The sequence below is a fragment of the Corythoichthys intestinalis genome, chromosome 12, assembly GCF_030265065.1.
Source record: "Corythoichthys intestinalis isolate RoL2023-P3 chromosome 12, ASM3026506v1, whole genome shotgun sequence".
Lineage (NCBI taxonomy): Eukaryota > Metazoa > Chordata > Actinopteri > Syngnathiformes > Syngnathidae > Corythoichthys > Corythoichthys intestinalis.
In genome coordinates this window covers 8076505-8103185 of record NC_080406.1, presented here as the reverse complement: position 1 = coordinate 8103185, position 26681 = coordinate 8076505, and the positions used below count along the sequence as shown (strand labels likewise).

Sequence of the window (26681 nt, the reverse complement as noted above, 5' to 3'; positions counted from 1 at the left end):
TGTTACTGAGGCAACGTATAAGATATTTTCTTCATCTTAACTCATGAATACAAAGTTGAGGTGACATTAGAGCAAAATAAATGTAGACCAGCAGCTGCTCGGAATGAGGCAAATGCATCACTGGAAAATTGTGGGTTTTAGTAATTTGGAGTCAATAGGCTGAAACATTCAAATTAATTTTTCACTAAATGTATGTCATTCCTCTAAAAGAGGCAGTACTACATTCTATTAGGACACTTAGCTTTGGGACTAGAGACTTGCAATTTCATGACCAACAATGTTGAGAAAATGTAAATTGATAAGAAAATTAGACTGTATAGAAAGTAATAAAGACATATATATGGCGGAAAACACAGACAAGGCTGAAAAAGCAGTTTCTACAAAATAAACTGCTGTATTTTAAGCCAAAAGAACTGTTGTGTCTGATAGAACAATATGTCTATATGCTGCCATAGCAGATTCATGGCGCATAAAGTCCCCCAACTATTTTTAATTTGTCCGTTTTACCCTGAAAACCCTCGTTTACAGACGTCGCGCAACCGCTTTTGTTTCAACCCAGCCATAAAGAAAAAAGGTAAGTAATTATATTGATTATTCGAAATGTCTGTCATTTTTAGCTTAGAATCATTAATTGATGTATAATATTTTGTTTAAAAAAAAAAGCGACTTTATAAAATTATTTACTCGTGTATTTTAAAGTTTTAAACAAATTACGTCTCAATTAGACCGATCAGGTCCGATCACGTCATTTTCAAAGTATTGGAATCGGCAAAAAAATATTGGATATATATATATATATATATATGAATTAAATCGTTTTCTAATTATATTTAACGTTACAGACATAATATGTTACACTCATCCAGAGTTTTTAGTTTAGGCTTAAGATAGGGTTATCAAATTTATCCCGATAATGGCGGTAATTAATTAAAAAAAAAAGTATCACGTTATAATATCTAATGCAATTAATTCATGCGCCGCACGACCCACTCACGCATTGTCGCGCACAATCTGTAATGGCGCCGTTTTACCTATATAGAGAGCTAAAAGGCAGCATAAAATGAGTAGAGTGAATTTTGGCAGCTTTGGGAGCCTTTTTTTAATTGGCTAAAGCCTTACAATCCCTCTCCCTACGATTAGAAATATCGTGGGAAGCAATGTGGGGAAGCAAGGTAGCAACTGATCTTTTTCTTAACACCCTATGTTATTTCCCAACGCAGATATATCAATTGGTACCACTACGCACAGTCATGGTTGCTAAAGGCGTGTTACATCCACCCATCATGCATTTGGGCATGGCCACAGTATCATTTACTGAAAGCTCAACAAATACACTAGATGGCAATATTTAGTCACAATATACAAAGTCACAAGTCTTTCTATCCGTGGATCCCTCTCACAGAAAGAATGTTAATAATGTAAATGCCATCTTGAGGATTTATTGTCATAATAAACAAATACAGTACTTATTTACTGTATGTTGAATGTATATATTCGTCCGAGTTTTATTCATTTTTTTCTTAATGCATTGCCAAAATGTATATGATCGGGAAAAATTATCGGGAATGATTGGAGCAAAAAAAGCAATCGGATCGGGAAATATCTATACTAAAACGATCGGGATCGGATCGGGAGCAAAAAAACATGATCGGAACAACCCTAGTCACAATGTAAAAATTGGCGTCTCTAAAATAGTCACGGATATCTACCTCATGACTATCGCTTAATTGTATTTTTTTTCGTTATGTTGCATTACTCCCAATATTTTAGATGATAAATAATCAATCCAAACAAAATTGAGGGAAAAAAAAAAAAAAAAAGGTAAATATATGAAAATGAAAATCTCGATTACTCCTTGGCGTCTGCGATTTCTGCATCGTGAATCTTGTTATATGACCATGTTACACCCATAAAACCCCCCCCCAAAAACAGCTGTGGCCATTCACAGCTGTGTCTTGACAATCAGTGATACATGCTTTTGAGGTTTTGGACCAAAACAAGGTAAGTACGCAATAATATCTCGTTAAAGTCATGGCGTCTGTAATTCTGCTCTCGCATGTTCTCATCTCCAGATAGGGTTTTGCTGTTTAAAAACTTTTTTTTTTTTTTAAATGCCCTCCTGTTCAAAAATTTCCTTCCCCCAGAAAATTGAGATTTTAAGCTTTCCAATGATGTATCACACATGCATATCGGACAATTATGATATTTGGCCAAATTAGGGGTCTCAGAGCGGAACTTCAAGTCACCTGAGTGTTTTCCGCCATATTTTTAAGAGGCAGCACAGCTTTTATACAGAGAAATGACTTGGCTAACTTCTGAATTCATTGATTTCTAAAGAGGCATTTGTCTGCTAATCCAATCTAATGTCAGGTTATTGTCCACCTCTTTACCTCATGTCTTCATTGCACCTGTTGTCTCGATTTATTGTTAGTTACTTTGACTTCAGTAAATTAAAGTTTTTCATTCGTCAGCTAATTTAACCAATTCATAAAATTGTCGGGTAAGTGCTAACTGCTAATTGTAAAAGTTGATAACAATGTCATTATGGTTGAATTTTTAACTAAATTTTTACAGCCACCTACTTTGCTTGTCTTATTGTTAGCTAATATTGTGAACTTACGTTTGAAAAAAAGACTTGTTACTTTAACTTACAAATTTACTTTGACTCTATGTTGGTTAATGTTACTTCAACGACTTCATCGTCAAGTTAGTTCACAAATTTAACGTGACATTCCACTTCCTTGTGGAAGAAACATTACTTTGCTAACCACACAGGCTAATGTCGTTAGTTCTTAATTTGGCGCAATTAGAACTTAGGGATTCACATTAATTGTCCATTTGTTTTCCTTACTTGATTTCAGTCTCCTGCACTCGCTCCTCATCTAGATCTTCGATGAATTTATCTCCCTTCATCCAGTACATGAGTGGGATGACGTCGCCGCTGTAGCCGAAAAACGCCCGGCAAGTTAGGTTCAGGGCACCACCTGCAAAGACCAGAGAGACACCACGTTCAAGTAAACTGTACCTTCCTTCACCTGATTTCAGTTCACTTTTTTGATGACACAGCAAATAATATCATGTGAAAAGTTTGGGATTTATGTACATCAAGAGTCAAACTATCGTCTCCCATGTCATTAAGTTGTGCTTTTTTTGAGTGATGCTACCAAAGCATGTGTACAGTGATATAAAAGAGAAGAATGTAATAATGATTATATTAATTGGAAAGTGACTGGAGGTAGATTATCAGTTATTGCAGAGTTATCATGTCACAAATCGTGAAATTGTGTGAGTAATCAAAGATCCCTCGAAAGGTTTCTGAATACCAATACAAAGAACCACTTCAGATAAAACTCCATAACTCACTTAAACATAGTGTCAAGGAATCGAGGCACAAATGAAACGCCTTAATTTGCTTTGATATATTTCCTTAGTTTCAAAAGGATGCCAAGCTAATGCCGCATTCACTATGTGGCGTGACAATGCGTCGCTCGTGCTACGTCCATCGCCAATTGCAGTTTGGTGTCCACACTGACCTTACGTCACCAAAAGTGTCAGCCAAACTCTTAAAAAAGACCCAAAGAAAATACTTCACCTTATAACTGAGTAGAAATTGTTTGGGGAAACAGTATTATGTGAATCACAATGTTGACATCCTATTCTATGCTGCCTGATCCCTAATCCTGGATTCCAGGGGTCCCCAACCTACTCCACAAAGGCCCGCTGTGGGGACAGGGTTTTATTCAAACCAAACATGATGATAACACCTTTTCACCAATCTGGTGTTTTATAAGTGCAATCAGTTGATTGCAGTCAGGTGTGGCTTGTTTTAGCAGAAGCCTCATTGGTTCAACTGTCTGTGCTGGATCTGCTGGAACAAAAACCAGGATCACAGTGGACCTTGAGGATTGGGTTGGAGACCCTTGCTGTAACTGATTGTTTCTCTACTTGAGTAAGTCTAATTGGATCCAGTCATGCTTGAATCCTATCAGACGTGTGATAGTCCTGAAGAGAAGTGGAAATGCTGCGCAGGGGCCGCTCCAAGGCCACAGTTGCACCCTAGCCAATCAGGGAGGGTGAGACAGCGCAGCCCGTACCTCCTCCTGCGGCTCCAGCAAGGATGCCGCTGTCATCCCCTCGGAACCCAGGATGGTCCCCCGGACATTAGCCAGCCTTCAGGGAAGGGATGAGGAGATGTGCCGCCGTCCCCCACGCCCGCCCCACAGCCACTGCCGCAACCCCCCAACCAACACGGCGCACCGCGAAACCCACACGGCCAACTTGGCCCAGGGCATTACAGGGTTCCCAATCGGAGTGGGCGACACCCCACCGACCCACCGGCATCCGGCCAGCAACTAGTGCCAGGGCCCGAGGAGGATACCCAGGTAGAAAAGAGAGGCGAGTGTACAAACAGGAGAGCGCCGAGAAGCCACCGTGGGGCGGCGCGGGACCACAGTCCCAATCCTCGCTCACCCCTACAACCCGCAGCCAGGCGAAGAGTAGGCTACACCATGGAGAAAAAGTGTGGGACCCACCTACCACCCTATTACTGTGCTTGCCAGGTCCCCGACTGGCAACCATTACACACCGCAGGTCTTAGATCTATAAATCCAAGTTTTTGTCATATCTGGTCTTTGTGCATACCCGCTCAGATTTTCAATCACGGCCCGAAAAACGTCACGTATGCGTAGAAGACCAATAATAGACACATCACAAAATCGAGTGGAGTCAAGTGACCAGCATGTGTAGATGTACAAAAATACAGTGATACCTCGTTTTTCACGGTGAATGGGGACCAGAACCCGCCGCAATAAGTGAAAAACCGCAAAGTAGCTACCCCCCCTCCGCTTTGGCTTCCAATCATCTGTGGCTGTGGCAAGATCAAACATTAAACATCTGTCAATCATCTTTAACAAGCAACTCCAGTGCACTGCCTGACCAACAAAGACCAGCAGGAGGGAGAATGAGACTACGTGATCGGCTTGGGAAGGCTCATATTAATTTATTTTTTAATTGAAAAAAAACCCCACCAGAAATGGACTAAGGGCGCAAAGTTTGAAGCGCGTAGTGGCGAGGGATCACTGTACGTCACAAGATAGAAGCTCCAACATATGCTAACATTGTTAACATGGAGGTCTGTGGCGTCGCTGTCCATGGATTTATGTTGAAACTATGGCAGGTATGGAAGAAATGGAATGCTTGCACAGAATTGTAGTAGGAGGATGAGGACAAAAAGAGTTCAACTTCTTTTCATGCCATTTTGTTACAAAAACGATGGAGAAAAATTAATTCACGCGTTCGTTACATCTAGATTGGATTACTGTATCTCCCTACTTGCAGCTTGTCCTAAAAGTTCTCTAAAAGGTCTTCAGCTAGTCCAGAACGCAGCAGCGAGACTTTTAACAGGAACTTGGTACTGATATTTACACTTGGTACTGATGGGTATTTATTTTATGGGTTTTGCACTTTACCAACTTAGCTGCATGAGCTGTATGGACGCTTTCGTTGTGCTTTTTGTGACAATGACAATAAATATTCTGAATCTGAACTAATAGAAGAGAGCACTTTCCCCTCATCCCTCTGAGAAGGGGCTATTTTTCAGCCGCAGCCTCCTGACTATCTGGACCCCTGGCTGACCCCCCCGTCTCATCTGGCTAGATGGACCTCCTCTTGTTCCCTTACTCTATTGCATCTTTACAAACTGTAACTCTATCTGCTAATTCCCATTAGCAGTCCTGGTGCATCTTGTCTATCCGTCCTGGGGTTGGATGTCTCCTGACTGTGGTTCTCCTCAAGGTTTCTCATTTTTTCCCCAAAGAGTTTTTGGAGTTTTTCCTTGCTGACATGGAGGGTCTAAGAATGGGGGATGCCCAGGACTTGAACTTTATTTAATTAATCTGCTGTTTCTGACTGTGTATAATATTGCCTCTGCAAAGCCCTTTGAGACAACCTTGTTGTGATATAGGGCTATACAAATAAAATTGAATTGAATTGTTGTGCATTGGCAGCGCTATTTCATTGTGTGAATTCACCCATTGCTAAACAAAAAAAATTAATGTCATCAGTGGTTGCTGAATACCACTTTGGGCGACTTGAGAGCTCAGATATTCCAGAAAAATGTGACCCAGATTGGATTTAAAACCACATTTGAAATTCACCAAGATCGGATTTGCAATGGTCCACTTCTACACGGCTTTTACTGTTCAGATCGTCAAGTTAATGCCTTACACGTATCAGAAAACCACGAAAAAATCAGATTTGTGCATTAAGACCTGTGGTATGAACCTAGCTAAAGAGTGAAAAGGGACTTTTTCAGAAAATTGCAGAAGATAGTGCAATAAATATTCCTATATTGTGTGCATTAGCGCCTCACTTGAATAGCTTATAGACTGCGTGACAATACCATCGAGGGCAAGGCCCGAGTGAGAGATTCTTAAGTGATAACAGCTCAAGCAGAAGCACCCTTAAATGATGGCGTGCAAACTTTAATGAACACACGAGGGCACTCAACAGCTTCCTAAAGCCCCCCTTGGAGACCGTGCTTCTACTGTCGGAAGAGAGGAAGGAAAAGAGTCCATCGGAAGTGAGGGGCGGCTGACGATACATTTATTTTTATTTCGAGCTGTTTCTGCTCATGAAGGACGATCAGAAGTCCGTGTCTACAACTAGTGTGTATTGACTGATTTTCTGTTTATCTCCACAGACGAGTTAAGCAGGAAAAAAATGGATTTATGTGGCATTAAAAACAGATTCGATAACATTAAGGTAATGATGTTTAGCCTCTGAAAAAGATAATCGTCATGAAGAAACGTGTGCATGTAAGGGGCTGATTAACCGCAAGGTCGGTAGCGTACTCTTTTTCTCCTTCTCGCAAGATGCATTGCAAGTGGGGAGCACACATGTAAACAACACACGGATGAGGCAGACTCATAAGTCATGATAGGCTGGAGAGGGGGAGGAGAGACATTGCAGTGGCTCGCTGCCTGGCATGTGATCTGAGATGAAAGCCAAGCGTGAGGTAGGAGGCGCTGTTTCACCGTACCTACACTTGCACAATCCCACGAGATCTCATCACAAATTCTGCCTTCACAAAGATAATAACGCTCAGTTTTGATGGACAGTCTCAAAGAGGTATTCATTACCTCTGTCAGCAAGGTTATGTTTTCATTATAACTTCTTTGTCAGGATTACATCAAAAATAGAAAAATACATATCTAAGAAACTTTGAAAGGGTGAAGTGAATGGACTCGACATGTGACACTGAATCTATTTCAAAGACAATAAAGCAAGATTAGCACTCTAAATGCATTAATTATCTAATAAAGATGTGGATTGACTTTAAATCTAAATGCAAAACTAAATTGAACAGAGATTTTACAATGGGCCTAGGAGCAAAACCAAAGCATCCCAACATAGAACATACATAATACATACGGAACCCGGGATTGAACCCTTGATCTCAGAACTGTGAGGCGTCATGCTAACCAGTCATCCACCTACCATCAAAGTCTAAAAATAAATCCTAACATATTATTGAACACCAGACCCGGATCTATGTTTACCAACCAGAGTGGGCACCAGGGGTCGCGTTAACCGAATATTTTCCGTCTTTGACTGGATTTTTAAAACGGTGACGGAAAAAACTGAAGTCCATCTGTCATTTTGACAGGTTCCAATTCACACCCCAGACCACAGGGTGGCGAGTGAGCATATTAATTAGCTATTTTCTCTTGATGCATGATGTCGTTGGCCTTACTCGGAAAAATGTCAAGGCAACTGAGTGTCCGAAGTTTCTTCAAAAAGCCCCAAAACGACGATGGTGTTGATAAAAGAGGTGAAAAAAGAGGGACTGCACAAGCGGGTACGCAATTCAAGTCCATGCACAAAAGGAGGAAGGTGTGAGACTGCGTTCAGGCCACAGCAGGTGAACTGTTAATTTCATTGTTCCATATGTAGGCTACCTACTGGGGCAACAGTCAGCTGTTTTTGTCACTGCGGAGAAAAAGTTACATATTCATCTCCTTGATGTGTGATGGCACGGTGTGGATTCTCTGTTAAGCTTGTTCGGACAGAATATTAATTAAAAATGAATGAAAACTAAATACTCGTGAAAATGTCATTATTATCATTTTAAAAATTTAAGTGACGGGTAAAAATAGATTATGACCGGATTTTTTTTACCCTGTCAGTCAAAATGACAGACAATGAAAAAGTCTAGCTCTGGTGGGCACTAAGAAATCTTGAGGGGGCACCCCCAATGCAGGCTTTTTTTTTTTTACCCTCTGCATTTCTCTGGGCTTGGGACCGGTGCAAGTAGGACACTGACTTGTGTCCTGTTGAGGCGGCATTCATTTTTGGGGGGTTTATTTATTCATTTATTTTCATTCATCTACTTATTGTCGCAGTCAGCGTGATGTCACGATGACGTCATCTCGAATAGCAACGTGTCGCCATTTTGAGATGGGGGCGCGCACAAGTAAACATCTGTAGGCAAGGCAAGGCAAGGTCAAATTTATTTATATAGCACAATTCAACACAAGGCAATTCAAAGTGCTTTACATCACATAAAAATCATAAAAATCACATTTAAATCAATACAACGTAAAAACCAAGACAATCAAAATCGGAAATAAAATTATACACAAAAATCACATTTAATAACAAATAGAATAAAAATAAATAAATAAAAATAAAACAAAAACTACTACTAATAATAATAATTGAAATCAGCAATGGAGATAAGCACAAGAGGAATAGAAAGCAAGTAGATTGAAATATATAGACAGTTATGGATATGCAGTGCTAAACAAAAGCGTTTTTAGCCCTGATTTAAAAGAGCTAACAGTTTGAGCATACTTCAGGCGTTCAGGTAACTTGTTCCAGAGGTGAGGAGCATAATAACTAAATGCTGCCTCATCCTGCTTGGTTCTTGTTCTTGGAACATGCAGAAGACCGGTTCCAGACGACCTTAGGGGTCTAGATGTCTCATAGGAATCTAACAAGTCAAGCATGTATTTTGGTCCAAGGCCATTAAGTGTTTTGTAGACGAGCAGTAGTATTTTATAGTCTATCCTTTGACTCACTGGAAGCCAGTGTAGCGATTTCAAAACCGGTGTAATGTTGTCCAGCTTCCTTGTATTTGTGAGGACTCTGGCTGCAGCATTCTGTACTAGCTGCAGCTTCCTGACTGATTTTTTATCAAGACCCGTAAATATACTGTTGCAATAGTCCAATCTGCTGAAAATGAATGCATGCATAAGTTTTTCCATGTCTTGTTGAGTCAGAAGCCCCTTAATTCTGGTTATATTTTTTAGGTGGTAATAAGCGGATTTAGTGACGGACTTTAGATGGCTATCAAATTTTAGGTCTGAGTCAATAATTACGCCAAGGTTTCAGACTTGATTTGTAGCTGTAAGTGACATTGAGCTAAGTTGCCTGCCTATTTTTGACCTTTCCTTTTTTGGCCCAAAAATGATCACCTCTGTCTTCTCCACATTTAACTGGAGAAAATTCTGGCACATCCATTCATTGATTTGATGAACGCATTTACTCAGGGAGACTAAGGGACTATAATCATGTGGGGACACAGAAATGTACAGTTGTGTGTCATCTGCATAGGCATGATAGGAAATGTCATACTGTTCCATTATCTGAGCTAAGGGAAGCATATAGATGTTAAATAAGAGTGGTCCAAGAATTGACCCTTGAGGGACTCCAGACGTGAATTTGGTTCGTTCTGACTGATGGTTTCCGATTGACACAAAGAAATCCCTATCATGTAAACAGGATGTGAACCACTGAAGTATAGTGTCAGTGAGCCCTACCCACTGTTCCAATCTGCTGAGTAGTACGTTGTGATCAACCGTGTTCAAACACAACCCTTTCGATAATTTTCCCCAGGAATGTCAGATTTGATATTGGCCTGTAATTACTAAAGATGGAGGCATCCAGATTAGTTTTTTTTTAGGAGAGGTTTTATTACTGCAGTTTTTAAAAGTCTGTGGAAACTCTCCTGTTTGGAGAGAAGTATTTATAATCTGAAGTATGTCTGGGGCTATGCAATGAAAAACAGTTTTGAAAAAGTTTGAAGGAAGGATGTCAAGGCAGCATGTTGTGGGCTTTAATTTTGACACAATTTATGTTAAAGTGGCATAGTCCAAGAGGCTAAACTGTCTAAGATTGACGTGGGGGACATTTTGGGAGGCATTTAGTGTAACAATTGTTATCTGGAGTTGCACACAGTCTGTCTAATCTTTAGTACTTTGTGTGTAAAGAATTCTGCAAAATCATTACAGGACACCTCAGATGCCAATTCCTGAGGTATTGATGCTTGTAGGTTTGTCAGTTTGTCAACAACAGAAAATAGTGTGCAAGTATTGTTGGTGTTTCTACTAATGATCTCTGAAAAATATGACTGTCTAGCATTAGACAAACGTCTGAAATTCATGTGTTTCAGCTGTGTTTTGCGTCTTTTTTTTTCATAAAAACGTCTTAAACATGACTTATTATTATCACGAGTCACTGCCGACAGACGCGAGGAGGCGATACAACTTTAAATTAGCGTGTATTGGGCTGCAAATCTGCCAATACAAGGTCGCAGCTGATAGCTGGATAAACAATCCAAAGGAATTGCCTGCGTTGGAGTTCGGGAACATCTACAACTGCCTCATAAAGTCACCCAGTAAGTTGACATTTATCAATTACGTGGAATATGTACTGTGTGGAACTAAAACTGGTAGTATATACGGAGAGATTATTTCTGTCGTAACCGGTAATTCGCCTCCAAGTGTTATTTAGCCGTGAACACGTCACGGCAAAATAACCATTTCCCACCAGGCCAATAATATACCGATCGACCGATCAGAGCAGTTCACGGCAAAAGAAAAATAACGCTTTGCGAGTTGTCGGTTAGGGTAATAATAACCACTGCCACTGCCTGGATTTAGGTTCCCACTGGCGAGAATGGCGTCTTTTACTGTTCCTCTGATTGCTTTCAGCCATTTGCTTGTCCTTTTTTTCTCACGAGGAAGAATGAAGAACTTCAAATGCGGCTCCGAACTCTTCCTTGTGTTACAACCCGCAACACGGCAACTTTTAGTCATTCCGACGGAAAAAAAGAGCGCGAATAAGACAAAAGTTCAACGCGTTTGTACTACAATGCTCGTGTTTTGCCCCCATTTCAATATGGTGACGATTTGTTATGACTGGTGACGTCATTAATGCCCGGATGTCCGACTGCGAGAATGTGTCTGGAGGAGAGAGAGGAAGCGCGCAGATTTGTTTTGTTTTGATTGCTTATTCGGTTTGGTTGTGGCCAACAGTAACCGTTAATCCTGCAATAAAAAAGTAGTTGAGACCAACTCTCCGTGCGTTCTTTATATCCAGTGCGACGCTACAATAGATATTCCCGACATTTTGATTGGGTGGGCACAACTCACGTCTGGGTGGGCCGTGCCCACTCCGGCCCCCACATACATCCGGCCCCGTTGAACACATATATGGGAAAGAGGATCTTGTTCTAAATGAAGTACAGTGATATGAAAAACTATCTGAACCTTTTGGAATTTCTTCCATTTCTGCATAAAATCACCATCAAATGTGATCTTATCTTTGTCAAAATCACACAGATAAAAAAACAGTGTCTGCTTTAACTAAAACCACCCAAACATTTAAAGGTTGTCATATTTTAATGAGGATAGCAGGCAAACAATGACAGAAGGGGGAAAATAAGTAATTGAACTCTTTTGCCTAAACAAACTAATAGAGCAATTGAAACTAGGGCTGTCAAAATTATCGCTTTAACGGGCGGTAATTCTTTAAATTAATCACGTTAAAATATTTGACGCATTTAACGCACGTGCCCCGCTCAAACAGATTATAATGACAGCACAGCGTAACGTCCACTTGTTACTTGTGTTTTTTTGGTGTTTTTTCGCCCTCTGCTGGCGCTTGGGTGCGACTGATTTTATGGGTTTCAGCACCCATGAGCATTGTGTAATGATTGACATCAACAATGGCGGGCTATTAGTTTATTTTTTGATTGAAAATTTTACAAATTTTATTAAAACGAAAACATTAAGAGGGGTTTTAACATAAAATTTAATATAAAATTTCTATAACTTGTACTAACATTTATCTTTTAAGAACTACAAGTCTTTCTATCCATGGATTGCTTTAACAGAATGTTAATAATGGTAATGCCATCTTGTTGATTTATTGTTATTATAAACAAATACAGTGCTTATGTACAGTATGTTGAATGTATATATCCGTATATATCTTTCCATTCCAACAATAATTTACAGAAAAATATCGCATATTTTATAGATGGTTTGAATTGTGATTAATTACGAATAATTAATTTTTAAGCCGTAATTAACTCGATTAAAATGTTTAATCGTTTGACAGCCCTAATTGAAACAAATTTTTACTAAACAATTTAAATCAGGTGTGTGCCCAATCACTGGGGAGTGGTTTAAAGCTGCCCTGCCCTCTATAAAACACACACCTGGTAAGAATTGTTTTGATGAGAGTTCAGTGCAGAATACTCAGAGGTAAAAAAGAAGCCTAGCGTGTCTGCTAAAGACTTACAGAAATAATTGGCACAGTCCAATATCTCTGTGCACACATAAGCTATATGTAAAACTATGTCCAAGAATGGTGTTCTTGGGAGAACTCCACGGAGGAAGCCACTGCTGTCTAAAAAAAAACATTGTTTCTCGTTTAATGTTCGCAAAAAGGCACTTGGACACTCCACAGAAGTTTTGGCAAAATATTTTGCGGACTGACTGAACCAACGTTGAATTGTTTGGGAGTAACACACATGGTCATGTGTGGAGGAAAAATGGTGCAGCTTACCGACATCAGCACCTCATCTCCACCGTGAAGAATGGTGGAGGGAACATCATGATTTGGGGCTGTTTTGGTAAATCAGGGACTGGACATCTTGCAATCATTAATGAAAGATATTCGGCTTGGACTCCAGCAGAGTCCGATGGCTGGATTGAGCCCTGGTGGCCATTATTCTTGCTTCATACTTTTTATGCCACTGGCGTAGTCACCTGCCACTCAAACATGCCGGAAGTAGCGTTGAAGTTGAATCTTTGTGTCGAAATGATTCAATCGAAAAATAAGTGCCTTTGAAACTTTTTCCACTTCAAAAAAAAGAAAAAGAAAAAGACTTTAAAAATGTTTTGCTTTTCAAAAAAAGTGACACTTCAATAAAAAATACATATATTTCAAATTTAAAAAAAATATTTTCAAAAAAATTTTTTTGCAAATTATTTTTTTGTTTGATTAAAAATAGTTTTTTTTTGTATTAAACTTTTATTGTGATTGAATGATTTAGACACAAATGTCCTACCCATAATATGGCTCAAACACAAAAAGGATTGCTTCAATCAAAGAAAACAGTTTGAATGAAAAATAAAGTGTTCAAATGCGAATTTCTGCGTCTCAAATATTATTTCACATTCAAATCTTTTTTTTCTATGATTGAATTTTTAAAATATTTTTTGTTTGAAGCAACTTATTTTTGATTGAATAATAAAGACACAAATGCCCTAGCCAAAATGTGGTCCAAACGCAAAATTACATGACTTCAATCAAAAATGTTGTTTCAGTCAAAGAAAAAAACGACTTAAATAAAAAATAAAAAAAAATCAATCAAAGATAAAATAGTTTTCAAATATATTTTTTTGAGTTTCAAATTTATTTTTGCATTAAAGCACCTTTTTTTGATTGAAGTGACTTTTTCTTCGATTGAAAATATATATTTTGATTGAAGCAACTTTTTTTTTGATAATAAAGACACAAATCTACCTCCATAGTTTTACCTGATGCCATCTGTCAGATAGTTGAAGCTATAAAGAGGATGGATGCTGCAACAAGACAATGATTAAAGCAGACACTGTTTTTTCATCTGTGTGATTTTGACCAAGATCAGATCACATTTAATGGTGATTTTATGCATAAATGTGAGAAATTCCAAAAGGTTCAGACACTTTTTCATTACACTGTATATTAGAAGACGGTATGGTGTGGTCTAAAGAAGAATGAGAGGAAAGTGAATTTCTTTGTTGAAGTAAAGTTGATTATGGTACTTTCGCTGTGCAATTACAGCAATGCAAGTGTGGAGCTGCGATCCAAACTAAGAACATAAGAACAGTGGGGAGGACATTGTGCTGCCATGCCACACATTGGTTGAATAAAATGAAAGACTACGATAATCACTTTATGCTATAATGGGCCTTTTTCTATACTTATTTTCCTAGATCTAACCGCAGCATTTGACACAGTAAGCAACTCCATGCTCATTCATAGATTGGCGTCACATTCCTCAATTGGTTGGTTTCATACCTTTCTGTCCGCACCCAGTTATATTCAGGATTTTTTTTTTTTTTTTTTTTTTTTTACAAATATTTCTCCCCTTTTCTCCGGGGTTCCCCAAGGCTCTGTTCTCGGACCCCTTTTATTTATCACCAGTTGAAAAAATGTGAAGAATGGATCAACTTGCGCCAACGTCCAAAAGACCAGTTTAACGCCAGCAAGGTGAAGCCATTACCTTTCATATGCAGTAAACATTTTTCTGAGGGCTATGGTCCAACAGAGGATGAAGAGGTAAGACATTTTGATATTTTTACTTTTTTAGCGTTGCGTTTTGCCGTGCTGCTTCTGTCTTATGGATGACCTGAAAAAAATTAAAATGGTATCTGACTGCCACTGCTGTTACTTTTTATGTTGTAGAAAAACAACTTTAGTAGGTGGGAAGTGTAAATAAATTATAGAATTAAGATTTGTTATTAGTGGAAAAATTAAAAGTGTTCGTTGGCTGTCACTGAGTAGCATTTGCGAAAGCTACACAAAAAATAGCAATGTAAATCACCCCAAAGAACGGTCAGAGACATAAGACAACCGGAGGATATAATATATAAGAAAGACAGGGCATATGGTGTTAAAGGATAGATTGTTGAAACAGGAGAATGTCATTGTCAGTGGCGTAAGGCAATGCACACAAGGAAAAGGTGTCGATAAAAAAAGCTACATCTGGATCAGGTCGTCTCTTTTTCCCGTCTTTTTCAGCCCTGGACACTCAAGCCATCGCTTGAATTGAACATTTGTATGTTCTTCCAAATCTTTAGCGGTGAATCTGGCACCAGGGACATCATTTTCGGACAGAATCGGTAGGTTTAGCTCAGTAAACATCTCGTTCGTACACTATTTAAATGCATTTATAATTGGGACAAACGCAAGCTTGAGCAGCCTAGCAACAATTGCTAACGTCATGATTATTAATGAGCAAACGTGCGGTACGCCAATTAACCTAAATGCAGAAAAAAATTATAATTATGCTTTTGTTGAATAAAATTAAGATGATTCTGCATGCTTTCCTCAAGTAATAAGTTCCTGATCTGAAAATTGGGTGATTTATTAGCTGTTGAAAACACTAAATATAAAAACTTATATGATACGTTGAATATTGCTATTGATACTGAAAATATAGGTGATTATGTCTGCATTTGTAGAATTGCGTGCATCTAGCTTAAAATTTGATTTGAGAATTTTAAAGTCATTTTAAGTTTTGCTGTATTTAAAAAATTAATTACCGTAATTTGCCGAATATAACACACACTTTTTTCCCCCCCAAAATAAACTTGTAAAATCATGGTGCGCATTATACATGGGTACATGGATGGAGACAGAAATATATATATAGTATATATATGGCAGAAAACACAAACAAGCCTGAAAACAGTTTCTATGCTTGTGCTGTGTTTTACCAGTCAGTAAAATGAAATTTCTGTATCTGTAGACGAGCTCTGTTTTCTTGTATTCTTCTATTCATTGGTGCTAAAATTAGGGTGCGGGTTATACACGGGTACAATAATTTTTCCTAGATTTTAAAAGTAAATATGGGGTGCGCATTATACACGGGTGCGCCTTATATTCGGGAAATTACGGTAATCGGGATTCTATTAGGGAACGACTTTGAATTGTTTTTTATGTCGCTGCTCATGGAGACTCATATATGCCTAAAGGGAGGTGCCTGTTTTGGTTTTAGGTCCCTAGCGGCTATGGTTTTGAAATTATTTGAATTTTAAGTTTTTGAAAATCGGCCTGAGCCCAGTGTCCTATCAATAGTATCCATAGTAGTATCCAATCGATAATGAAGTCTATGACTGACACATGACCAGCCAACAAATTACCTGATAACTTTATGACTTTCTGGAGCAACTGCTTGACAACTGATGGAAAATTAACAGTGTGTGGATGCTAGGAATGGGAATCGAAATCCGATTCCAATTCCGAACCGGTTCCTAGTGTTTCGAGGCCTTGACATCACAATGAAAGTCTTAACGATCCCTTTAACGATTCCTAAAGACGCGTATTGCGTCGTGACGTGACGTGTCTTGTTGTCCAGACGCATCAAACTAGCATGGCGCCAAGAACCACTCGCTTCAAAGTTTGGCTACACTTCACCAGGAAAGAGGGTGAAAATGAGAGGTTACGATGGTTTAGCACGAGCATTGCAGCCGTAAACATAACAATGACAGCACATAGGTTCGAACACTCGAATGTGTGTCTTCGCTTCACAAGGAAAAATTACAACAAAGCGACTTGCAGTCATTGCAAGGTGGAGATAACTGCATTGGGAGGGAATACGACTGTACTGTCCTCACAGAGACGCTAAGGCTCAGTCATGGCTATACAGCTAGCTAAACTCCCAAATGACGATGCAGAAGATGTTGGTATAATTTGCTGACTTTATTCAACCATCACTTGAAGAGTGAAACTAAAAATAGAAATGAAACAAATCAATTTCCTCCCCAATAACAAACAGGTTCGCATCAATGTAAATCAGCGATGATTAGCTGCTAATACAATAATAAGACAAACAGTTAGCATGAGTTCGCTAGCATTAGCACATCGTTCCAGCCACTGCACAACTGGATTTAAGTGTCCGATCGCGAGTGGAAACACACAACAACAACACAAAAGATGATACATACAGGCGTTGCCTCTAGATAGTTTACAAACATTAACAAAGAACGTAGGCTCATAGCAGTGTTTCCCTCTCTCACTAACTCGCTCACTCGCTTGAATGCGGCACTTCTTCACGTGAGCGCGTTCTTCTTCGCGTGAGGAAGCGCAAGGGCGCCCCCACTTTAGCGTGAAAGCGCCATAAAAACTAAAAGGCATGCATTTCAATATAATGGTAAGTAATACACTTTAACACAGGGGTCCTCAAACTACGGCCCGCGGGCCTCCACATTTGGTCCGTCTCCCTGAACAATACCAGAGAGCATTTTGATTTTTTTTTTTTTTTTCATAGAGGGTTATTTGGTTATTATATATTTAATTAATTGTGTTATTTTTATTTATTATTATTGTTATATTATGTTATAATTTTTATTTTATTTACTTTTGTTCCGTGAAGAATCCAGAAAGGGTTATTTGATTGTGGCTTTCTGAAAAACTAATTTTTTACATTTAGGCACTCCTGCAATCGTCACACTTTTTCTGTTACAAACTGACCCCGGCCCCTCATCAGAGAAGGGAAAAGTTATGTGGCCCTCACAGGAAAAAGTTTGGGGACCCCTGCTTTAACACATATTGCCAAAGGCAGAACAACGACCTATATGCCAATCAGGGCCGGCCCAGGCCATTTGGGGGCCCTAAGCAAAATAATGCAAAGGGGCCCATATTTTTGGCCCACCATTTCTTCACAGTGTACTGTGAAACCCATACATGCAATCCAACCCATACGTCCATATTTTGTATATTAATCAGATTTTGTTGCACTGCATACTTCAAACTTCTCACCCCAAATGACTGTCAGTACTTACAGTAGATAGCGCCAAACCTTTTTCTGAAAGAGGAAAGAAAGAAGTTAAGGAAGAACTTTCATTTTTTAAGCTTAAAATCAAGTATCAAAACTCACAAAAGTCAAATAAAGCAAACTGTAGTAAACAAAATAGAATATAAATTAAACAATTGCCAGATTGGGGGCCCCCTAGTGGTCAGGGGCCCTATGCAGCTGCATAGTCTGCGTACAGGCTGGGCCGGCCCTGATGCCAATATATACCAATATTTTTTATTTCTATTAGAAAAATGTTTCAGTAAAGTGTTACACATTCTTGTGCATTTGCCACTTATTGCCACAGTTAACATTGAAGCTTTGGGCCTCTTTTGACCTCGTTGAGAGTTTGTAAGGTTGTGACTTCTGATTAAACAAACTCGATGCCAATCCAAACATTTGTTCTTCTTTTTCCCCAAATTAGAATCGATAAGAGAATAGATAAAGAATCGAATCGTTAAGCAATATCCATAATGGAATCGGAATCCTAAAAATCGTATTAATTCCCATCCCTAGCGGATGCTTTCAAAATCCCATCAAGGTGTTTTTCATAGGTCACCTAAACTGTATTTTCAGGACAACGAGCTGTCTGGTCTCCTTACTTAAAGAGGGTTTTAGCATCTCTACGCACGGAGGATGCCGAGGGGATAATGTCTGCTCGGAGCCCCGGTTGACATTTCCAAAGTTCAACAACCTCTCGCAGCTTGCTGTTTGCGCACAGTCAGACTCTACAAGTGGCGACACGGTGTACTAACACAACACAAACGTATAGGCTTTGACGATGCGCATCTCCACTCTCTGCAAACACTTCATTTGTGTGGAAAACATGCAAATAAGCCGCACACTGTGCAGCTGCGTGTGTCACAGCTGCCGCATTTCCTTTCTCTGTTTATCAGCTGTTAGTTAATCCCACACATCAGTTGCAAATTAGACGTGTCGTGCTGCTGGCAGCCGCGACCCGCCGAGGAAGTCTCCGCCGAGCGCCCCGGGAATGCCAGGAAATGGTTGAGGGCCTCACGCTGCTCCCGGTTGGATGCACATACAAGCCCTAATGCTCTTTTTTTGTGGCAGCCACATCATCAACTTCATAGATAAGACAGAAGATGATGATAACGCAACATAGTGTAAATGGGGGGAAAAAAATGCTTTTGGGCTATTACACATCTGAGTGCGCCCGTTCCCAAGTGTTGGCCATTGACTTGATAGACAAGTGAGATCTATAAGCAGTTTTAAAGAGTTTTCTTTCATTGCAGCGACAAATTGGGATCTTTTTCTTGATATTTTGCTTTAGGGAGCAACTGGCTACACGTCAAAACTTTATTGATATACTGAAATTGTTTTTTAAGTATCTCAGAAAGTAATTCAAATTGTTTGAGGTTTTCATTATCAGGTTTTTGAGTGTTTTATGTACAAACCCACTAACTGACTGAACCAATAAAATAACTGATGTGCAACGTGAAGACAGACACAAACAAACTGGCCACACAGATAAACAGTCCCAAAACTGACCACCTAAATGACTGACCAATGAAGTGACGACTCACAGATGTTTATTTATATTCTAGTATGTTGCCTTCTGGACCCAAACAGAAAAGGAGACAACTGTATCGATTCAGCCACTGAATCGGAAAAAAACAAATGACCTATATGTGCAAAAGCACCCGAACTGACCAACAATTCTGCCCCCAACAAACTTACAGTGACAAATGAACAACCAAACAGCCCACTGACACAGACCTATTGAGTAACTAAGTAACACTGTCCAAGTAGCTAAAAGAACAGCCAAACAAACCTCTCACAGGCCAATAAGCTGAATGACCAACCTCTAATTTACCAAGTACATTTAGATAGACATCAATTCGATTGATAATCGCTTCCAGTTCTCCCAGTTAAAATGGATTGGATATCTATTGCTGTCAATTGCAGCCAATGAAAAAAAAAAACATACAGTGAAGAAAATACAGTGGGGCAAATGAGTATTTAGTCAACCACTAATTGTGCAAGTTCTCCCACTTGAAAATATTAGAGAGGCCTGTAATTGTCAACATGGGTAAACCTCAACCATGAGAGACAGAATGTGGAAAAAAACCCGGAAAATCACATTGTTTGATTTTTAAAGAATTTCTTTGCAAATCATGGTGGAAAATAAGTATTTGGTCAATACCAAAAGTTCATCTGAATACTTTGTTATGTACCCTTTGTTGGCAATAACGGAGGTCAAACGTTTTCTGTAACTCTTCACAAGCTTTTCACACACAGTTGCTGGTATTTTGGCCCATTCCTCCATGCAGATCTCCTCTAGAGCAGTGATGTTTTGGGGCTGTTGTTGGGCAACACGGACTTCCAACTCCCTCCACAGATTTTCTATGGGGTTGAGATCTGGACACTGGCTAGGCCACTCCAGGACCTTGAAATGCTTCTTACGAAGCCACTCCTTTGTTGCCCTGGTTGTGTGTTTGGGATCATTGTCATGCTGAAAGACCCAGCCACGTCTCATCTTTAATGCCCTTGCTGATGGAAGGAGATTTTCACTCAAAATCTCTCGATACATGGCCCCATTCATTCTTTTCTTTACACAGATCAGTCGTCCTGGTCCCTTTGCAGAAAAACAGCCCCAAAGCATGATGTTTTCAACCCCATGCTTCACATTGGGTATGGTGTTCATCAGATGCAATTCAGTATTCTTTCTCCTCCAAACACGAGAACTTGTGTTTCTACCAAAAAGTTCTAGTTTGGTTTCATATGACCATAACACATTCTCCCAGTCCTCTTCTGGATCATCCAAATGCTCTCTAGCGAACTGCAGACGGGCCTGGACGTGTACTTTCTTCAGCAGGGGGACATGTCTGGCAGTGCAGGATTTGAGTCCCTGGAGCGCATTGTATTACTGATAGTAGCCTTTGTTACTGTGGTCCCAGCTCTCTGTAGGTCATTCACTAGGTCCTCCCGTGTGGTTCTGGGATTTTTGCTCACCGTTCTTGTTATCATTTTGACGCCACGGGTGAGATCTTGCATGGAGCCCCAGATCGAGGGAGATTATCAGTGGTCTTGTATGTCTTCCATTTTCTAATAATTGCTCCCACAGTTCATTTCTTTACACCACAGGTGTCAAACCGATTCCAGAAAGGGCCAAGTGGGTGCTGGTTTGCTTTCCAACCAATGAAGAGGACAGCTTTTCACCAATCAGATCTTTACATGTGTAATCAGTTAAACTTTGTCAGGTGCTGCTAGTTTCAGTAGGAAGTTCAATGGTTAAACTCTCTGCACGGTATCGGTTGGAAGAAAAATCCAGCACCCACTTGGCCCTTTCTGGAATCGGTTTGACACCTGTGCTTTACACCAAGCGTTTTACCTATTGCAGATTCAGTCTTCCCAGCCTGGTGCAGGTCTACAATTTTGTCTCTGGTGTCCTTCGGCAGCTCTTTGGTCATGGCCACAGTGGAGTTCGGAGTGTGACTGACTGAGCTTATGGGCAGGTGTCTTTTATGAGTTAAAACAGGTGCCATTAATACAGGTAACGAGTGGAGCCTCGTTAGACCTCGTTAGAAGAAGTTAGACCTCTTTGGCAGCCAGAAATCTATCTTGTTTGTATGTGACCAAGTACTTATTTTCCACTCTAACTTGGAAATAAATTCTTTAAAAATCAAACAATTTGATTTTCTGTTTTTTTCCCCCCACATTCTGTCTCTCATGGTTGAGATTTACCCATGTTGACAATTACAGGACTCTCTAATCTTTTTAAGTAGGAAAACTTGCACAATTGGTGGTTGACTAAATACTTATTTGCCCTACTGTAAGTATTTGAAAACCCTGATATTTTGCAAGTTCTCCTACTTAGAAATCATGGAGGGGTCTGAAATTTTCATCGTAGGTGTATGTCCACTGTGAGAGAGATAATCTAAAAAGAAAAATCCAGAAATCACAATGCATGTTTTTTTTACGATTTATTTGTGAAATACAACTGCATATAGGTATTTGAACACCTATCAGCGAGAATTCTGACCCTGAAAGACCTGTTAGTCCGCCCATTAAAAGTCCACCTCCGCTCCATGTATTATCCTTAATCAGATGCTCCTGTTTGAGGTCATCTACTGCATAAAGACACCTGTCCACCCCGTACGATCAATAAGACTCAAACTTGTAACATGGCCAAGACCAAAGAGCTATCCAAAGACAACATTGTACACCTCCACAAGGCTAGAAAGGGCGATGGATCAATTGCCAAGCAGCTTGCTAAAAAAGCGCCACTGTTGGAGCAATCATTAGAAAATGGAAGAAGCTAAACATTACAGTCAATCTCAATCGGAGTGGAGCCCAATGTAAGATATCACCTCGTGGTGTCTCAATGATCCTAAAAAGGGTGAGAAATCAACCCAGAACTACACGACAGGAGTTGGTCAATGATCTGAAAAGAGCTGGGACCACCTTTTCCAAAGTTGGTAATACATGAAGACCTCATGGTTTGAAATCATGCATGGCACGAAAGGTTCCCCAGCTTAAACCAGAACATGTCAAGGCCCGTCTTAAGTTTGCCTATGACCATTTGGATGATACAGAGGAGTCATTAGAACAATTTTGTTGTCAGATGAGACAAAAATTGAACTTTTTGGACATACTTCCACTGACTGTGTTTGGTGGAAGAAGAGTGACAAGTACTACCCCAAGAACACCATCCCTACTGTGATTCATTGGAGGTGGTAGCATCATGCTTTGGGTGTTTTCTGTACATGGGACAGGACGAGTGCACTGTATTAAAGCGAGGATGACAGGGGCCCTGTATTGTGAGATTTTGTGGAACAACCTCCTTCCCTCAGTCAGAGCATTTAAGATGGGTTGTGGCTGGGTCCTCCAACATGATAATGACCCGAAACACACAGCCAGAAAAACCAAGGAGTGGCTCCATAACAAGGTTCTAGCATGGTCTAGCCAGTCTCCAGACCTAAACCCAATAGAAACATTTTGGAGGGAGCTCGAACTCCGTGTTTCTCAGAGACACCCCAGAAACCTGACTGATCTAAAGAAGAGCTGTGTGGAGGAGTGGGCCAAGATCCCTCCTGCAGTGTGTGCAAACCTGGTGAAAAACTACAGGAAACGTTTGGCCTTTGCAAACAAAGGCTACTGTACCAAATAATGACATTAGTTTTCTCAAGTGAGGTACAGTGGTTTGAAAAAGTCTCTGAACCTTTTGGAATTTCTCACATTTATGCATAAATCACTATCAAATGTGATCTGATCTTTGTCAAAATCACACAGATGAAAAAACAGTGTCTGCTTTAACTAAAACTACCCAAACATTTATAGGTTTTTACATTTTAATAAGAATAGTATGCAAACAATGACAGAAGGGTAAAAATGAATAAGTGAACCATCACGTTTAATATTTTGTGTCCCCCCCTTTGGCAGCAATAACTTCAACCAACTGCAGATCAGTCTGGCAAATCAATCAGGACTAATTTTGGCCCATTCTTCTCTACAAAACTGCTGTAGTTCAGTCAGATTCCTGTGATGTCTGGCATGAATCGCTGTCTTTAGGTCAAGCCATAGTATCTCAATGGGGTTCAAGTCTGGACTTTGACTTGGTCACTCCAGAACATGTATTTAGTTTTTCTGAAACCATTCTGAAGTTATTTTACGTCTGTGTTTTGATCATTGTCTTGTTAGAGCACCCACCCTCTTTTTAGTTTCAACTGTCTAACAGACGGCCTCAGGTTTTCCTGCAAAACATCCTGATAAACTTTTGAATTCATTCTTCCATTAATGATTGCAAGTTGTCCAGGCTCTGAGGCAGCAAAACACCCCCGAATCATGCTCCCTCCACCATGCATCACGATAGCGATGAGGTGTTGATGTTGGTGAGCTGTTCCATTTTTCCCCACACATTACGTTGTGTGTTACTCCCAAACAATTCAAACTTTGGTTTCATCAGTCCACAAAATATTTTGCCAAAACTTCTGTGGAATGTCCAAGTGTCTTTTTGCTAACATCAAAGGAGCAATAATGTTTTTGTTTTTTTTAGACAGCAGTGGCTTCCTCCGTGGAGTCCTGCAATGAACACCATTATTGGCCATAGTTTTACATATAGTTGATGTGTGCCAGAGAAATTGGGCTGTGCCAGTGATTTCTGTAAGTCTTTAGCAGACACTCTAGGGTTCTTTTTTTAACTCTTTGAGTATTCTACGCTGAAGTATTGGCACCATCTTTAGTGGACGGCCACGCCTTAGGGGAGAAGCAACAGTGCCAAACTCTCTGCATTTGAAGAGAACTTCTCTGACTGTTGATTGATGAACATCCAGACTTTTAGAGATGGTTTTGTATCCTTTGCCAGCTTTATACAAATCAACAATCCTTGATCGCAGGTCTTCAGACAGCTGTTTTGACCGAGCAAAGATGCACATCAGACAATGCTTCTCATCAAAACAATTCTTACCAGGTGTGTGTTTTATAGTGGGCCGAGCAGCTTTAAAATCAGTGTTTGGGCACACATCTGACTTAAATTGTTTGGTAAAAATTGGTTTCAATTGCTCTTAAACCCTTAAATACCTGCAACATGAAGCAATTATCAGAGAATCCCAAAATTTGAAAAATAAGGTCCTAATCAAACCTTTTTTTTCAAATTTGTATAAAGAAAAGTTAAATGAATATGTGTAATAAGCGCTCTAATATCTATAATCCTTGCTAAATTCTGTTTTTTTTTTTTTTTTTCTCATGGAACTCGCGGTGCATGTGTTGACTTGCATCCATCTTTTTTTTTTTTCAAAAAGAAATATCAAAATTCTTAGTCTCAAAATCATGAAATTTTAGGTGTATAAAATGTGATACATTTGGCAATAAAGGGTTAAGACTCCTTAGGCAGATGGTTCACTCACTTACTGTATTTTTTCCCCTTCTGTCATTTTTCGCATGCCATCCTCATTAAAATATAAAAACCTATAAATGTTTGGGTGGTTTTAGTAAAGGCAGACACTGTTTTTACATCTGTGTGATTTTGACAAAGATCAGCTCACATTTGATGGTGATTTTATGCAGAAATTCGAGAAATTCCAAAAGGTTCAGATACTTTTTCATACCACTGTATTTGCAGCTATATCACACAAATAAATATGCACCTATGAAGAACATTTCAGACTCCTTCATGATTTCTAAGTGACAGAACTTGCAAAACAGCAGGGTGTTCAAATACTTATTTTCTTCACTGTATACAGTATACATTCTAAAAACTTGAACTTTATTAATTCATCTACTGTTTCTGACTGCGTATTATTTTGCCTCTGAAAATCCCTTTGAGACAACCTTGTTGTGATATAGGGCTAAACAAATAAAATTGAATTGAATTAAAAAAACCTGCAAATGTGAATTTGACCAAAATTGACAATACAAGTAAGTGCATCAGTAATTCTCGAGAGTCCAGTGATTTAAGTGGTTGCTGCCATTAAAAAGGAAAAAAAAATAAAATCCCCAATGGATGTGAGCCACCGCAGCAGCCATGGGAAGGATAAACAAACACAACAGTATTATTACTTCATGTCCTCTTTTCTTCATTAAATTATTACCCCAACTGCACAGCAATGCTTATCCACCATTTGCAGTCAAATCCAACAGGAGCAATAACGGCAAAGTTATTTTAAATGCCACTTTCATCCCCTCACCTTACATAAACATAGTATAACTACAGCTGCAGTTTAAATTGGTAAGACTAAAAAGCAGCAGCGCTTGTGCGACTTTGGAGAAGTACCTACAAATATTAGCTGGGCGTAGTTTTCAAGGCCGCTTTACATATGGCCGACATGACTTGGTCATTAGCCTCCGGGCCTGAAGCTCCGTGATGCACGGGCAGTTTAAAGTGAGCAGATGGTGAGACTGGGACAATGAGGTGAATAATTTGCACGCTATCAAGTTACAGGGTTAGAGGAGGTGGAGCTTTTTAAATCCCTCTTATCTCCTTTGGCAGTGCCATTGTTATATGATTACTGTTAAACCAGCAGCCTGTGTTAAGAGTGAGATATTTAAAGCAGCCGAGCGTCACACTGAAAGGATGATGTGTGCTAAGAGATGACCGAAGATTGAGGTTATGCATGTTGCTTTATTTCAGGGTTGTCCAAACTTTTTTCTCCGATGGTTGCTTTCAGAAAAACCAAAGGATGCAAGTATGGAGATAGAATAGTGCCAAAAGAATTGAAGTTGTAAAATGAAAATAAGATAAATAAATAAATAAGAAAAATAAGTAAGTGAACTATCACATTAAATATTTTGTGCCACCTCCCCTCCCCCTTTGTCAACAATAACTTCAACCAGACGCTTCCTGTAGCTGCAGATCAGTCTGGCTCATCGATATAAAACGATCTAATCTAGCACATCGATCTAAAACTAGTCTTGGCCCATCCTATTTTTAGCTTCTACTGTCCGACAGACGGCCTCAGGTTTTCCTGCAAAACATCCTGATAAACCTTTGAATTCATTCTTCCATTAATGAATGCAAGTTGTCCGGGCCATGAGGTAGCAAAACAGCCCCAAATCATGAAACCCTCGCTCAATCCAACCGGCCATCGCTCGCTACCTCGCCTCCTTCTCCTTTAGTGGCGCCTCGCTCGGCAAATAATTATAAATTAATACATTATGTCCGTCCTTCTTGACCTCACAATGGCTCCTGGGATATGTAGTCTTTTGTGGTGCTTTCCGGTTTTGAAAAATTATGGAAATATAGACATAAATAGATTGTCCATGCAGCCTTTTAATGCTTACTATAAAACTATGGAGATAGAATAGTGCCAAAAGAAGTGAAGTTGTAAAATGAAAATTATCCCTATAAAATGACAAATTTCAACTTGTT

General features: G+C 39.6%; 1 protein-coding gene across 5 annotated transcripts in view; it reads right to left on the bottom strand.

Annotated features, from left to right (window-relative positions):
- Window positions 1–26681, bottom strand: part of il1rapl1a (interleukin 1 receptor accessory protein-like 1a) — a 628485-nt gene that overhangs the window by 63037 nt on the left and 538767 nt on the right. For all 5 annotated transcript variants that reach the window (XM_057852783.1, XM_057852785.1, XM_057852781.1 and 2 more), the window contains exon 7: window positions 2852–2984. In XM_057852783.1, the coding sequence (XP_057708766.1) occupies window positions 2852–2984 (133 nt within the window). The remainder of the gene's footprint in view (window positions 1–2851; window positions 2985–26681) is intronic.